The 13,438-nt window shown below is 58.6% G+C and overlaps 1 protein-coding gene across 1 annotated transcript in view; it reads left to right on the top strand.

The window, feature by feature from the left end:
* CDC42BPB (CDC42 binding protein kinase beta) overlaps nt 1-13,438 on the top strand; it is a 101,768-nt gene that overhangs the window by 84,883 nt on the left and 3,447 nt on the right. Inside the window, 10 exon segments of the mRNA XM_042944377.1 lie at nt 811-892; nt 2,455-2,671; nt 2,882-2,944; nt 4,045-4,641; nt 7,828-7,925; nt 8,017-8,101; nt 8,206-8,323; nt 8,422-8,539; nt 9,083-9,188; nt 9,272-9,342. Of these exon segments, the coding sequence (XP_042800311.1) occupies nt 811-892; nt 2,455-2,671; nt 2,882-2,944; nt 4,045-4,641; nt 7,828-7,925; nt 8,017-8,101; nt 8,206-8,323; nt 8,422-8,539; nt 9,083-9,188; nt 9,272-9,342 (1,555 nt within the window).

The raw sequence follows: 13,438 nt of genomic DNA, 5'->3' as shown, positions 1-13,438 counted from the left end.
CACACCGTGCAGCCTAAGGTGTCAGAACCTGAGAGTACCCTTTGTGACAGCGACCTAGAGCCCTGGGCTTTGCCGCACGACACCCTCTCCTACACCTCATCTCACCACGGGCCCTCCCGGCATCAGACCTGGGAGGCCGGCGGGGCGGAGTCAGCACAAGGGACGCGCTCAGCCCAGGGCCCGGAGTCCCCTCCGCCCGTTGGCACCCACCCTGGGCTAGGGCCCGGCACCTCTGTCCCCAGCTGTTCTTGGGGACAGCGGGCTGTGGCAGGCGCCCTGACGACGGCTTCAGGGACGGAAGCGTAGCGGGGTCACCTCCGCGGCGGCCCCCACTGCACATCCGCCACTGGGCTCGGATGGGCCCCAGCCTCGTGACGAAGAGGCCGCTGGCTGGCAGGCGGCACGGGGACTTGGTGTTAGATGTGGAGCCCAGGACTCGGAGGGTATCGGACACGGGGCTCCCGCAGTCACTTTGGCACGTTGCACCCCCTTCCTTAGGGGCCATCACCAAGCGGCCACTTGATTGTAGCCAAGTAGGGGCCAGTTCGGTGACGTGTCTGTGACTGGAGGCGTCTGACACAGACTAGAACGGTGTGAACCAGGGAAGGAGCTTCTGTTCTCCCACGTCCCTAACCACTGAAACGCGTGCAGGGTCCTTGAGTCACCTGTTGGCTTTGTCAGCGTGCTTTCTTACCCAGGTGGAGGCAAGGGGTCCGCCTCACGTTCTGTATCCTTTCCCATAAGTGGGGCGGAGGACCGGCCCGCGTGCACGTTTCTTTCTGATATTCCGAGTGTTCCGTTTCTTACCAGGGACGAGGAGTTCTCGGTGAGCTCGGTCCTGGCCTCAGATGTCATACATGCTTCTCGCCGAGACGTCCCGTGTATATTCAGGGTATGCTTTTTTTCTGTTTCTTGGAGATGTTTCACTAATCGTAAGAAAGAACTCCCGTGGTTAAAATAACAGTTCTTTTTCGGAGCGTTTCGTTGTGCCATAGCAAGGGGCTAGCCGGTCCAGGGTGGACCTCCTCTTCCTCTACCTCCTGCCCCCGATTCCTTCCCTCGTGTTGGGGTCCTTCCTTCCTAGGCCCCGTCTCCCCCACCTCACTGGCACTGCCTTCCGTCCTGCACCTCAGCCGCCGCGTATGTCTGTGACTCCGGTCACGACGTGCCTGACGCTGGGAGCCGCCACGTCGCCCTTCACGGGTGCAGTGTGCCGCCGCAGCTTTCCTTCCTGGGACTCAGCGGCCACTACCTGGAGCGAAACAGGAAGAAGCCAGTAGACGTTTCTCAGCACTGTTGTTGGCTGAGATGGAGAGGCCCCTCCCCCCCACCCCCACTGAGTTTACGTTAGACGGTGCGCCATTAGGAAGCTTCTGAGAGATTGTGGGATGGGGAAAGGATCCCCCCAACCCCTCCACTGGGGATTTTTTTGAAGATTTTTTTTTTTTTAAGTTACTTACTTTGAAAGAGAGAGAGACCACGTGAGTGGGGGAGGGGCAGAGAGAGGGAGACAGAGAATCCCAAGCAGGCTCCACACCGTCAGCACGGAGCCTGATGCGGGGCTCAAACTCACAAAACTGTTACATCGGGACCTGAGCCAAAACCCAGAGTCAGACGCTTAACCGACTGAGCCCCCCAGGTACCCACATTGGGGATATTTTATAAATACGGTAGAAGTTTGGCTGACACCAAATGGAATCCAGGAAGTCCTTTCAATTCAGGAACTGCCTCTTACGTACAACACAGAAAGCTGCCACCGTTGCTTACAAGGTGATCCTTCTGTAGGAGCTTCAGCTGCCCAGGGGACTCTCACAGGGAGGCGTGTTTGGGCAAAAGGCTTTTGTTGGAGATTCTGTTTTTCCCGTACACATTCTGAGAATCTGCTTTTAATTATAACAAGGGCATTCAAGAAATCAGTTTCTGTTTTATTCGATGTTTTAATTTATTTTTGAGAAAAAAAGAAACCATGTGTGGGTAGGGGCAGGGCACAGAGAGAGGGAGACAGAGAATCCAAACGAGGCTCCAGGCCCTCCTGAGCTGGCAGCACAGAGCCCGTCGCGGGGCTAGGACTGGTAAAACAAAAACTGCGAGATCATGACCTAAGCTGCAGTCCGACACTCAACGGACTGAGCCCCCCAGCCGCCCCGACAAATCAGTTTTTAAATGGGATGACTACATGACGGTTTTGGCAAGAGTGGAGTTAACTAGAACCTGACAAGGAAGGGACGCGGGGTGCCTGTTTATCGCTGTGCCCCTGCCCGTGTTCAGCAGCAGAGCCCCTCAGTTCAGCAGCAGAGCCCCTCACACCCTCCGTGGGCGCCCGAGTCACGGTGCTGGGAAGCACGCCCTCCTGTTGCCCACCTCCGGTGCGAGGTGGTGGCCGGGCCAGGCTGGGGGGCGTCTGTTTGCTGTGGTTTGGTTGTCTTATGGCTCTTCTCTTTGTCTGTCATGAAGGTGACAGCCTCTCTCTTAGGGACACCTTCTAAGACCAGCTCACTGCTCATTCTGACAGAAAATGAGAACGAAAAGAGGAAGTGGGTTGGGATTCTAGAAGGACTGCAGTCGATCCTCCACAAGAACCGCTTGAGGAACCAGATCGTGCACGTCCCGCAGGAGGCCTACGACAGCACGCTGCCTCTCATCAAGGCCGTCCTGAGCGCCGCCGTCGTGGGTGCGTGCCGGGGGCCGCGTGGGGCCGCGCTCTCCCAGCACGGACGGCAGCGCGTCTGGGGGGTGCTGCGGGGCCGGACCTGAGCGCGCCAGCACACGAAGGCCACGGCCGCGTCGTCCGTTCGAATGTAGTCCCGCACCTGCTCTGAGAAGCGAATGGCGCACCTGTAGCGCTGACTTTGTGTTCTTACTAACTCTCCTGCCTTGACAGATGGGGACAGGATCGTGGTCGGCCTGGAAGAAGGGCTCTATGTCATAGAGGTGACCCGTGATGGTGAGTGCACAGGGGCTCCTGTCCGTCCTGGGCTCGCGCAGACGGGAGCGGGATGCGTGGCAGGAACCCGCGAGGGCTGGGACGCGTTCGGTGATGTGGGAAGCGCGCAAAGGAAGGGAAGGGCGGACAGCTGAGAAAAGCAGTTTGCGACAAATAAGACAGATGTTAGTAGCCGTGGAACGTTCACCGGTGCCTCCGAGCGCAGGGTGCAGCGCGGGGCAGAGAGCAGCCCCAGGGGCCGGGGGCGAGCTGCTCACGGCCCTCACCGAGCTCGTCTAGGAGAGAACTGCATAGGCAGCTGGGGGCGGGGGAGCTTCCTAGAAGGAAGAACGTTTCCTGAATTCCTCCGTGTGCCGAGACCTGACAGGAACTTCCCTTCTGTTGCTTCAGATTTTTGACATTTCGTTCTGCTCGGCAGGAGAACGCAGAATATCTCCTGTCTCCCCCACTCACTGCCCTGTGTCCGGGGACAGAAATACAAGGAGACCAGCACTGGCCTGGGCCCTGGGCCAGGGTCTGGGCACCGCCCCTAGAAATGAGGGGCTGCTCCCGGGTGGGCAGCGTTCCCTTCCTGCCGAGCCCGGAGCGAACGCACGTCACCTGCTGCCGGCCTGCCGGGGCCCGTTGGTCCCTCAGGGTCCAGACCCAGGGCTCTGCTCAGAGAGCCCTTAGTGCAGGTCCTACATCCAATACCCCCGATGTTATGGGCCCGGTGGGGATGGCAGCTGCTTGCAGAGCTTGAGGGGCCAGCGAGGTCGGAGACAAGTCTTTGTTCCCTAAATGCAACCCGAGGGTTCTTGGCCTCAGGGAGGAGCTGGAAGGACGTCCGGCGCCACCTCCAGGCCGGGGCCCTGGTGCTGGGGGGGGGGGGGCAGGGCAGGGCGGCGGTCTTAGAATGGTGGCCCCCGGGGGCCACTCAAGGAGGGCGCTGCCCTGGCGTCTGCAGGGCCGTGAGGTCGGTGGGGGTGGAGGCACGTTCTAGAGCATGATGGGGCCGTCCCTCCACGCCGACTGCGGGGAAGGGAGCGGTGGGGAGGTTCCTGGCACCCTCGAGCGGATGCCCTCGAGCGGCTCTGAGACCCGACGTTGCATCCCCGCAGTGATCGTCCGCGTTGCCGACTACAAGAAAGTGTACCAGATCGAGCTCGCTCCCAAAGAGAAAATCGCCGTCCTCCTCTGCGGCCGCAACCACCACGTCCATCTCTGCCCGTGGTCTGCCTTTGATGGGGCGGAGAGCAATGTCGACATCAAGCTTCCGGAAACAAAAGGCTGCCAGCTCATAGCGACTGCCACCTTGAAGAAGAGCTCTTCCACCTGCCTGTTCGCGGCCGTGAAGCGGCTGGTCCTCTGCTATGAGGTCCAGAGAACTAGGCCTTTCCACAGGAAGTTCAATGAGCTGGTGGCCCCCGGCCCCGTGCAGTGGATGGCCGCGATCAAAGACAAGCTCTGTGTGGGCTACCCTTCTGGGTTCTGTGTGCTGAGCCCCCAGGGGGACGGGCAGGCTCTAACCCTGGTAAATCCCAGTGACCCCTCGCTCACGTTCCTCTCACAGCAGTCTTTTGATGCCCTTTGTGCTGTGGAGCTCAAAAGCGAGGAGTACCTGCTTTGCTTCAGCCACATGGGACTGTACGTGGACCCGCAAGGCCGGAGGTCACGCATGCAGGAGCTCATGTGGCCTGCGGCGCCTGTTGCCTGTAGTATGTATATGTTTTCTGTTGCCATATCTCTGTTGCCGCTTTTCACATCGACAGTGAGCACGTGTCCTGTTTCGCTTTGGTCTGTCTCTCGGTTCCCTTAGCTGAGCAGTCAGGCGCTGGAGCGGCGGGCTCCGTGGGTCTCTTCGGGAGAAGGTGTGGTCCTGACACCGCGTCTCAGACCGGCCGGCAGGCGGGCGGGCGGGCTGCGGGCGGGCTTGCCTCTCGAGCCGGCCTCCAGCCCACGGCACCTTTCTGTCCCCGAGCGCCGGGGCCTTGCGGGAGCCCCACAGCCAGAGAACCCCAACGGGGATGGTTTATAAGCTCACACGGTAATAAAAACAAGTTACAGGTTTCTGGCAGCCAGAAAAAGTTGAGCTCCAGTGTCCGGTAAAGCTCCCGGAGGGACGTTTTCCGGAAGTGCTAGGAGCTGCGTTCCTGTGTTTGCTCAGTTGCAGTGGCTTTCTGTGGAACGCAGTCCCTGGACACGAGTCATTGAGGCCTGAGCCTGGTGAGCAAGGACCTGGAGTGGGTTCCACAGGGCCACACCCCGCCCACCCGCTGTCTGATCGCTCAGGCTGGACTCTCAGCCTCAGATCCCACCTGTTCCGTGTATCCTGGTCACCCGGGTCGTCCAAGCAGCGGGTCGCACAGAGAGCAGGGAGTAATTAGACTAGACACAGGGTGCACGTTGATTTGGGGCTGGTGGGGGTGGGGTGGGGTCACAGGTCTTCTTAATTATCTAAAAGGACAGCCTTTTTTGGTGGCTGGTTGATGGCCGTGCCAAGCTGGCAGTGTACCCAAGGGTGCTGAAACCAGGATGTCAGGCCCTTGGGGCAATCGATGTGCCAGCCTTTGGCTCTCCCGCCTCGCTGGCTGATTCCTGACTCGCTTAGCCCTCAGCCAAGGGCGCCAGTGCAGCAGATAGGCAGGCAGGTGCTGGCAGCCCAGGGCCAGCAGGGAAGGAGGCAAGGCCTGTTGCCATGACACTTCTCCGGTCCCTTCCTTGCTCCCTCCCGTCCTCCTCGTGGGAGACTGCATAGGAATGGCCCCAGAGCCACGTAGGATCCCTGCCAATCAGAGTCTTTTCCTTTAGAATCCTAAGGTTGGTTTTGGGTTTTTTTTTTTTTCTAATGTTTGTTTATTTTTGAGAGTGAGAGAGGCAGACTGCAAGCAGGGGAGAGGCAGAGAGGGAGACACAGAATCCAAAGCAGGCTCCAGGCTCTGAGCTGTCAACACAGAGCCCAACGTGGGGCTCGAACTCACAAACTGAGATCATGACCTGAGCCAAAGTCGGACACTCAACCAGGCGCCCCTAGAATCCTAAGTTTTTGAACAGTTTATTGTAGAAAGGTCACTGAGCGTGGTGAGTTTGGAGTCCTGGCTGTGTGACTGGCATGGACACCTGGTGTCCCTGTTCTTCCCTTTCCAGGTCTTACTCCACCTTTGTGGCCTTTTGGTCCCACGTGCACATTATAGACACCAAATCAGTTTTAGAGTTGACCAAAAATAAGTATGTAACGTGCAGGCTGGAGAGGTATTAACTCTCTTGCCTCTATGTTCCAGGCCCTGAGCTGAGCATTCTTGTGTGTTCTCACCTGTCCCTTGTCATGTAGGGAGGACACAGTCTGTCCCATCTTGCCAAGGAGGACACTGAGGGCCACAGAGGAGAGGTAGCTTGCATAGGGCACAGAGCAGAACCGGGCTCAAATGGAGGCTGGTCAGTCTCCGAGGCCCATGCCCCTCCTGTTGACTTTCTTTTTTTAAAGTTTATTGATTTATCTTGAGGGTGAAGGGGAGTACGAGCATGGAAGGGGCAGAGAGAGAGAATCCCAAGCAGGCTCTGTGCTGTCGACTCAGGGCTCGAACCCACGAACCGTGGGATCGTGACCTGAGCCGAAATGAAGAGTGGGACGCTCAACCAGCCGAGCCACCCAGGCGCCCCTGGTGTTGACTTTTTAATTTAAATTTCTCTTGAGACTGGACACTTCAGTCTATCACTAGAGCTCACACACACAGGTCTCTTCCTGGCTCCTTGCAAATGAAGCCCCACATATTCCCCCGTAAGAGGAGCTGCCCCAGATGCCTGCGGGTGGAGAGTGGTCCTCTGAACGTTACCTCAAAGTTTGCTGACCTGTCACCTCTGAGACGGTCTGGCGGCGAGTCCCAGCGTCTTGCCTGCTTCCTAAACCCTGTTTCGTGGTTTCCTTTTTGCATTCGAAAGAGAAGGGCCGACCACGTAGCCCGTTGGGAATTGGCAGCCACACCGCAGAGCTCTTTTAAAAATTCATCTCCGGCAGGTGTCGGGTGACAGGAGGGAGTTCGACTCGACCCCGGAAGGCAGAGGGACCGGGAACAGTGCATTTCTGCAGGGTGGCACTGGGGACTCGGGGGAGGCACAGTGACGACAGGGTACCTCCCGCCTGCCCCGCCGTCCCTGGCAGCCCGGCCGCGGCTCCCTCTCTCTGCGACAGTTCTAAATGTGGGGAATGTCCCCTCAGCTTCGAACGCCAGGTGGGCCAACGCTTACCGGTGTGTGATGTTCGGTGCCCTAGGCGGGCTTGCCGTCACCAGGACGACCCCCGGGGCGTCCCTGTCCCTTAGGGAAAGAGCTCCCTCCGGGGTTCACGGCAGGCGGGTCCTCACGGCCAGGCGTGTGCAGACCTTCCCGGAAGGACCGGTGGGTCAGCCGGGTGCCTGGGGGCGCGGGACTGTCGCCCCGGAGCGAAACGGTTCTGTTTGGAGACCTTAAACGCTTACTCGGAAACGGGACTCCTCGGTGCCTCTTAACTTGCCTCAGAAAAGAGAGCGCTCCGCCCCTCCCTAAATAGCAGCCGCGTTGGGCCTGAAGTCCCTGTGTTTGCAATAATCGTATAGAAAGCTAAGTACGAAAGCCAGCTTTGTGAACAGATCCCCTCCAGCCTCTGTGCTGCGGTAAAAAGCTGTGCGGTTACACACGTGACGGTAGAGCGTTGAAACATCCGGTTGAGTTCGTGCGAGTCCGAAGGGAAGGAGGGTTCTAGAGCGGGACCGGGAACGCTCCTAAGCCCAACCGGCCGCTGAGGGCGGCGGGGGCTCCCCGGCGCTCCCCGAAGGTCGCGGGGGTCGGGGCCCGGCCGCTGCCCGTGGGGGGCGGCGGAGGGCGCGGGGGCCCACGCCCGCTCACGCCGCCCCGCTCGTCTGCGCTAGGTTGCAGCCCCTCCCACGTCACGGTGTACAGCGAGTACGGCGTGGACGTGTTCGACGTGCGCACCATGGAGTGGGTGCAGACCATCGGCCTGCGCAGGGTAAGGCGGCGGGGCGGGGCCGGGCCGGGCCGGCGTCCCCCGGGCGTGCGCGGCGCCCGCGGCTACCGCCCCTCTCTGCTTTCCGACGCAGATAAGGCCGCTCAACTCCGAGGGCACCCTCAATCTGCTCAGCTGCGAGCCCCCCCGCTTGATCTACTTCAAGAGCGAGAACTCGGGTAAGACGCCCGCGGCAGGTGTCGCGCGGAGGGAAGGAGGGGCCCCGCGGGTCAGCAGCACGAGGGCCACGCGTGACCGGCGGCGGCGTTCCGCGTTCCCGCAGGAACGGTCCTCAACGTGCCCGACACGTCCGACGGCAGCAAGAAGCAGATGCTGCGGACCAGGAGCAAGAGGCGGTTTGTGTTCAAGGTGCCGGAGGAGGAGCGGCTGCAGCAGCGGCGGTAAGAGCTGGGTCGTGGCCCGGCCTCACCGAGGCGGGAGGAGGGGAGCCAGGAGGACTTCGACGTCTTTGAGCCCCAGAAACACTTTCTTTCCCCAGAGAGATGCTCAGAGACCCAGAATTGAGGTCCAAAATGATCTCCAACCCGACCAACTTCAACCACGTGGCCCACATGGGCCCGGGCGACGGGATGCAGGTGCTCATGGACTTGCCTCTGGTGAGCTCGCGGGCCGGGGCGGGCCGGGCGTGGGAGCCACATCCGCGCCTGCCTGTGTCACCGGCCCCGGCCCTGGTGCCCGGCAGACCCGGGGCACCTGGCACATGGGTCTGTTCCCACCCTCAGCTGGCCCTGCAGCCGCCCCAGGGGCTGCGTGTGTGTGCGTGTGTGTGTGTGTGTGTGCGTGCGTGCGTGTGTGTGAACGCTGACGCGTTTACACGCGTTTGGTGTCTGTCACGGGTTCGGGCTGCTAGCGTTTCGTGAGAAACTAGCTGTCAAAAATGATTTCTCAAGAACGTCTCGATAGGAGCAGGTAGCATAGTTTTTCATTTAAAACCACAAAACGGGGTTGGGCTCAGCCTAAAATAGCTATTCCCACTTCTTAGCTCGGCATTGGCCCGGAGCCACCGTCCGTTTTGCTCACGGGGTCCCCGGGACGCTCTGTGGCCGGCGTACCTGCCGGGCCGCGGTTCCGCCCCGGCGGTCTGCCTGCACCCTGGCGAGGGCGCCCCGAGCGTGCTCACTGCTGTTCTCTCCACCCAGAGCGCCGTGCCCCCCTCCCAGGAGGAAAGGCCCGGCCCTGCTCCCCCCGGCCTGTCCCGGCAGCCTCCCCCGAGGAACAAGCCCTACATCTCGTGGCCCTCGTCAGGTACCAGAGGTGCCCAAGGGCGGGGGCCTGCGTGGGGGAGCTCCAGGCTTTCAGTCCAGATGACGGCTGTCCTCGTTCCGTAGGTGGGTCGGAGCCCGGAGTGGCTGTGCCCCTTAGGAGTATGTCCGACCCCGACCAGGACTTTGACAAAGAGGTAAGACTCGCCTCGTTACAGGGACGCCCCCCGAGTGTCTGCATCTCCGCACGTGGAGGCAAATCAGTGGTGACGGAGGCTTTGCCCCACCCGGCCCAGCCACAGGGGCCCAGCGGGCTTGGGAAGCGGGGCGGGAGCGCAGGAGGAGGAGCAGCCTGGTGACAGGCCGGCCTGAGCGCTAGTCACCCCCTCGGGGGCTCCCCACCCACGACTTCTCAGGGGCTGTGCTGAGGAGGGGGGGGGCAGGACGGCACCGGCTCTGGGACCCTGAGCCTGTCGGGAGAAAGATGGAGGTTCCCCTCTCCGGGTAGTGGCCTCAGCGGCACGTTCCTCCGTCAGACCAAGGCCTCGGGAGCCAGGCACTGGTGGCTGTCCCGGGCATGGGGGCGGGGCAGTGGGCTCCTGGGCACTGACGAGTCGGCACCTCCCTGCCGTGTGACCGAGAGACGAACGCCTTCCCGTAAGAAGTCCATCCAACTTCTTCCTTCTAGACCTCTCTGTGTCGTCTTACTGGGACGTAGCATACTGGTAGCTGCACAGGTGGCCTTCTGCGTCTTCCACGTCGGTCTTCTCTCTGTCCTGCCCCTCTGAGGGCCACTCGGGATCAGAGCGTGCACACCAGGGTGCTCCCGTGGGAGATGGCAGTGAGGGCCGTGGGGCTCTCGCCGGTCTCTCTGCCCTCAGGAGCTTGTCCGTAGGAGGCCAGGAGCCGGACAGCCTGCCCTGTCGCTGTCCAAAAACACGGCCCCGGGGCTGGGCGTGCTCACACTGGCTGCCACACTGATCAGGCAAAGACAGCAGGTCTCCGTTCACACGTTTCTCATTCTCACTGAGGTCACGGCTTTCCACACGTGCGTTGGCCATTTCTTCCTCCGGGGCTCGCCTGCACACCTTCACCCCTCGTCCTGATTTCCAGAAGCTCTTCACTCATTGTCCATATTCCCTGTTGCAAGTACTCTGGCCGGTGTCACTAATCCTTCGATTGTGCCTCGATTCTAAGGGTGTTCTGTCTTAACACAGATGAATTCTCGTGCAGTCCAGTCTGCCTCACCTAGGATAAACGTTCTCTCGTGGTGCCTGCAGGAGTCTGGCAGGGGGTCTCTGCTGTCGTGCCGTCACGACAACGTCTGAGAGAGGGAGTGTGTGCGATGGCTGCGTGCACGTGTAGGCAAGGGCCTGAGTTCCTTTCGAAAGTGGATGGCATGCTGGCCCCGTGCCACCGATTTCCCTCCAACTCGAAATGTCTTTATTATAGTCAAGTTCCTTTGTTTACACGTTTCTATTAATGGACAGGCCGTCCCCCAGTGCACCCACTGGAATCTCTTCCTCTGTCAGCACCACCTGTAACAGGAGACTGGGCAGAGCAAATCTCTTTGTTCCCCCGTTAGAACAATTTCTTAGCTGTTTTTTTCTCCAAATATATTCTTTTAATTTATTTACTTACATAATCTCTGCACCCAACGCGAGGCTTGAACCCACGACCCCGGGATCAAGAGTCGCCCGCTCTTCTGACTGAGCCAGCCGGGCGCCCCACTCCAAAGAAGTTTTAGAACCAGCCTGTTGCCTCCACGGTAAAAAAGTAAAACTTGCGTTGAGCTTTTCATTGGGTTTACGTTGTGAATTCATAGATTAATCTGGGGGATGCCCTCCATCTTGACCTTTCCTGTGTGGGAACATTGAGCATCTCTCCAATTAATGGTTCCCCTCTTACAGGCCATGCAGGTTTGTGGTTAGTAAGTTTACTCTTAAGAATTTGAAGGTTTGGGGGCGCCTGGGTGGCTCAGTCGGTTAAGCGTCCGACTTCAGCTCAGGTCACGATTCCGCGGTCCGTGAGTTCGAGCCCCGCGTCGGGCTCTGGGCTGATGGCTCGGAGCCTGGAGCCTGCTTCCGATTCTGTGTCTCCCTCTCTCTCTGCCCCTCCCCCGTTCATGCTCTGTCTCTGTCTCAAAAATAAACAAACATTAAAAAAAAATTTTTTTTTAAAGAATTTGAAGGTTTGGTTGCCATTGTGAATGGACTGTAATCTTCCATTACGAAGTTGGTGGTTACTTCTGGCATCTTTGGAATGTTCAGTGTCCAGTCACCTTGCTCCATTCTCATTGGCATTTGTGTTTGGTCTGTGGCCTTGGAATTTTGGCTCTCTGGCCCTGGGCAGGGCAGATGGTGGGAGCGAAGAGGTGGGCGCTGCCTCTCTCCGTGCACTGGCCGGGGCTCCTGAGCGCCTAGGTTTGGATTCCTACACCACTGGCTCTGTGCCCCCTGCCCGCGTCTCACTAAGACTTCACCCTCCCCCGCCCCCGCCCCCACCCGTCCTTTGTGGGGGGCATCTTTCACTTGGCTAAAGAAGTGGTTTTCTCCTCCTAGCTTCGGAAGAGTTTGTTTTTTCAATAAGGAAGGGATGATGGATATTAATCGAGATGCTTCTATCAGAGTTTTCCAAAGTGACCACCTTCGTGATTCTCTCCCCAGCCTGTTAACGTCAGAACAGACGTCCTTGTGTTCTGAGGCTAAATCCTCCTTGGTCACGATGTGTTGTTCTTATTTTGTACGCTAACAGATTCAGTCTGATCGTTTGGTTGACTATGCCTATCAGTAAAGTTGACCTGTGGTTCTCATGTTGCGTGTGTGTGTGCTTGGCCAGCTTTGTTTCAGAGCTGTGCTGGCCTCAACACCGAGGAAGCCCGTAACTCTCAGTTGCCATAATATATGGAATTTCTTTCCCGGAAGGTTTCATAGAACTCCCTTGAAATTGCCCACGATTAATGGCTCTGGAGGTAGGTCTTGTTTTTTTCCTCTTATTTTCCTTTTTTCCCCTAAACTGTCTATGTTGAAAAATTTCAAACCTCCAGAAACGTTGCAAGAATAGTAGACCTTTACGTAGTCCGCTTTTCCCTGTTTGATGTTTTGGGGCCGACCCAGCAGAAAGTAAGTTGGAACATCACGACAGCCCTGGTCCAGTTCTGCGCGGGGCTCAAATCGCCCCTCTGCGCCCTCCCGGCGTAGTGACGGCCCCTACAGCTTGCTGAGACCCAGGCCCCAGTGAAGGACTACACATTGCACATGTAGTCCCGTCTGTAATCTGGGTCTGGCCTTTTTTTTTTTTTGTCTTTCATGGCATTGATTTGTTATCAGTACGGTCCTGTTGCAGAATGTCCCTCAGTCAAGGCTTCTCTGACGTTTTGAGTTGGGTAACAGTGGAAAGTCCCCATAATTCTCTCCCTGCCACCCAGATCTCCCGGGGACCAGCAAATAAGTGCGTGTAAGCACGCGTGCCCGCCACTTCCTGAACTGTATCCAGAGGTGGGACAGACCACGCCCCTCCCCGAGGACCGGGAGTCCTTCCCTTGTGTAACCACGGTGCCGGCCGTGGTCTGCCTGGGCCACAGTGTCCGCAAGCACCGTTTCCTGGTACGGACCCTGTCTCCGGTCACACGGGACATTCAGCTGCCTCAGATCTTCAGCCACCCCCCACCCCGGAGCACAGCTTCAGTCTTTGCCGTAACATTTTGCGGAGAACACGCCCCTTACTTTCTGGAGCGCTCCTCAGTTCGGGTGCGTCCCTCGTTTCCTGAGATTCCAGTTGTATGTCCCAGGCTGGAATACCACGCGGAGGACATGGTGTCCTCGACGTGTCCCGTCCTGAGGCACGGAGCCCCTGTTTGTCCTGCACTGACCTCGTTTGTTTCTCTTTGACATCACTGCAAGTGACGTTCACGTGACACGAAGCAGCCATTTGAAAGTGAACGACTCGGTGGTTAAGGCATGTCCAGAGTCGTGCAACCACGAGCTAAAATCAAGGGTCAAAACATTTCCATCGCCCCAACCCCTTCCCCCCCGACCCCCGACTAAGCAGCCTCTCCCCGTCCCACCCTTCCCCCAGCCTGTGGCAGCCACGAATCTTTGTTCTGTCCCTGTGGAGTCACCTGTTGTGGACATTTCATATGAACAGAATCGTGTACTACATGGCCTTTCATGTCTGGCTTATTTCACGGAGCAAGAGGTCTTCGAGATTCGTTGTAGCAGGTGTCCGCGGGTTGTTCCTTTTTGTTGCCAGATACTCCATCGTACAGCTGTACCGTGTTTCGTGTACTCCTTG

This window comes from Panthera leo, chromosome B3 (assembly GCF_018350215.1).
Source record: "Panthera leo isolate Ple1 chromosome B3, P.leo_Ple1_pat1.1, whole genome shotgun sequence".
Lineage (NCBI taxonomy): Eukaryota > Metazoa > Chordata > Mammalia > Carnivora > Felidae > Panthera > Panthera leo.
The sequence above is the reverse complement of the archived record's forward strand: the minus strand, read 5'-3'. Positions and strand labels throughout refer to the sequence as shown.